We start from the raw sequence: 2,217 nt of genomic DNA on the forward strand, positions 1-2,217 counted from the left end.
GGGGCCGGGGCACGAGGGCAGCCCGTTCTGGATATTCTGTGATTCTGGGGCTGGGGAGGGTGGGTCACCACCTCCCCTGTCCCCCTGTCTCAGGAGGAGGCCGAGCTGCGCAGCGACGGCACCAAATCCACCATCAAGCCCAGCCAGATGTCGGTGGCCCGGATCACCTGCGTGCGCGGGCAGGGCCCCAACGAGGGGGTCCCCTTCATCGACGACTACATCTCCACCCAGGAGCAGGTACGGGGCACCCACCTGGCCTCACGCGGCTCCCCAGGGAGGACAGGCACCCACTGTACTGGTGACAGGTCACCTCAGCCGGACACCTGTGACAGACAGACACCTGGGTGCTCCCCATGGACACCTGTGTCCCCTGTGGTGACCTCACCTGGACACCTGGGTGCTCTGTTGTCCCTCTCCGTGGAGGGGCACCTGCAGTGACAGCCCCCTGCCCAGGCTGCTGGCAGGGGAATTGGGGAGGGGGTTGAGCCCCTCAGCCCTCCCAGCCCACCCCCACGGGCCCTGCTCTCTGCAGGTGGTGGATTACCTGACCCAGTACTCCGGGATCAAGCCGGGAGACCTGGATGCCAAGATCTCCTCCAAGCACTTGACCACCCTCAAATCCACTTACCTGAAGCTGCGTTTCCTCATCGACGTGGGCGTCAAGTTCGTGGGCCACGGGCTGCAGAAGGACTTCCGTGTCATCAACCTGATGGTGACAGCACTGAGCCCCCTCCCTCCCCCGGGTCCGGGCAGGAGCCGTGCAAGACCCTCCCCTCCACACCCTCCCCTCCGCGGCAGCCCCCCTGCCCTGGCAGCAGGACCCTCTCTGCTCTGCAGGTGCCCAAGGACCAGGTGATCGACACCGTGTACCTGTTCCACATCCCGAGGAAGAGGATGATCTCCCTGCGCTTCCTCGCCTGGTACTTCCTGGGTCAGTGGCCAAACTCCTGGATCCGGGAGGGGCGGGAGCAGGGGCATAAAGCCCCCCCCGGGGGTCCCCACCAGGCCTCTCCCTGACTGAGGGGTCTCCCCCCAGACCTGAAGATCCAGGGAGAAACCCACGACAGCATCGAGGACGCACAGACGGCGCTGCGGCTCTACCGCAAGTACCTGGAGCTGAGCCCGCAGGGCTCCGAGCCCGAGGAGTTCCGGAAGGTGCTCAAGGGGCTCTACGAGAAGGGCCGAAAGCTGGACTGGAAGGTGCCCGAGCCCGACAGCCAGAGCAGCCCCAAGCGTAAGGGCCCCCCTATTCCCCCTCCCCGCGCCCCCTCCCCGCGCCCCCTCCCCGCGCCCCCTGACCCCCTCTGTCCCCGCAGATGGGGCCGTGTTCCCCTCCGTGCTCGCCCTGTGACCGGAGCCCCTGCAGGTGGATAAACACGTGTGGAACTGGAACCAGCAGCGGGGTCGGGGCTGTCCCCGACCCTGCCCGACCCCCCCGGGCCTCCCCCGGGGCCCGGCGCCCCGGGACCCCCTTTCCCTGCCGGTACCGGGAATCCCTGCCCGCCCCCCCATCCCTCGCCCGCCGGCCCGGGCGCCCTCATAAAGCACCTCGGACACCCGCGCCCTGAGTCCTCCTTGGCTCCGGGGATCGGCACCGGCCGCACGGGGCGGGGGAGCCGGGGCTGGCACCGGAGCTGGCACCGGGGCACCGGGGCACGGCAGGAAGGACTCGGGCTCAGACCAGGACCGAGGACACGGTGGTGCCGGGGCTGGGGCTGGGACAGGGCACAGAGGAACCGGACCGGGACCAGAGCTGGGACCTGGGACAGGGCGCAGAGGAGCCCGGGCTGGCACCGGGGACACGGCAGGACACACCGGGACCGGGGCTCAGACTGGGGGTACGGCGGGACGGACGGGGCTCGCCCAGCCCCGGGGTCACGGCGGGACGGACGGGGCTCAGACTGGGGGTACGGCAGGACGGACGGGGCTCCCCCAGCCCCGGGGTCACGGCGGGACGGACGGACGGGGCTCAGACAGGGGTACGGCAGGACGGACGGACGGACGGGGCTCCCCCGGCACCGCCGGTACGGGGCTTGGGGGCGTGACCGGGGGCGGTCCCATGGGCGGGGTCAGCCCAAGCCCCGCCCCCTCGGGGCCGAGCGCCACGCGGCCGGGCCCTGGCAACGGGGGGGCCTCGGTCCCGGCCCGGGCTGCCCGCGGCGCTGCCTGAGCACGGGACGGCCCCGCCGCCGCCCGAGCCGCCGCCCCGCCCGCTCC

At 71.4% G+C, this 2,217-nt stretch overlaps 1 protein-coding gene across 1 annotated transcript; it reads left to right on the forward strand.

The window, feature by feature from the left end:
- Positions 1–54: 54 nt before the first annotated feature.
- On the forward strand, positions 55–1,561 carry LOC113979770 (PAN2-PAN3 deadenylation complex catalytic subunit PAN2-like; the record flags this gene model as incomplete). Its single annotated transcript, XM_027707060.1, has 5 exons — positions 55–237; positions 533–712; positions 838–931; positions 1,037–1,234; positions 1,317–1,561. Coding segments are annotated over 5 exons (690 nt in total), but the record flags the coding sequence as incomplete, so codon positions are not given.
- Between the last annotated feature and the right edge of the window lie 656 nt (positions 1,562–2,217).

Source organism: Neopelma chrysocephalum, unplaced genomic scaffold (genome assembly GCF_003984885.1).
Source record: "Neopelma chrysocephalum unplaced genomic scaffold, ASM398488v2 Primary Assembly neopelma1_88773, whole genome shotgun sequence".
Taxonomy (NCBI): domain Eukaryota; kingdom Metazoa; phylum Chordata; class Aves; order Passeriformes; family Pipridae; genus Neopelma; species Neopelma chrysocephalum.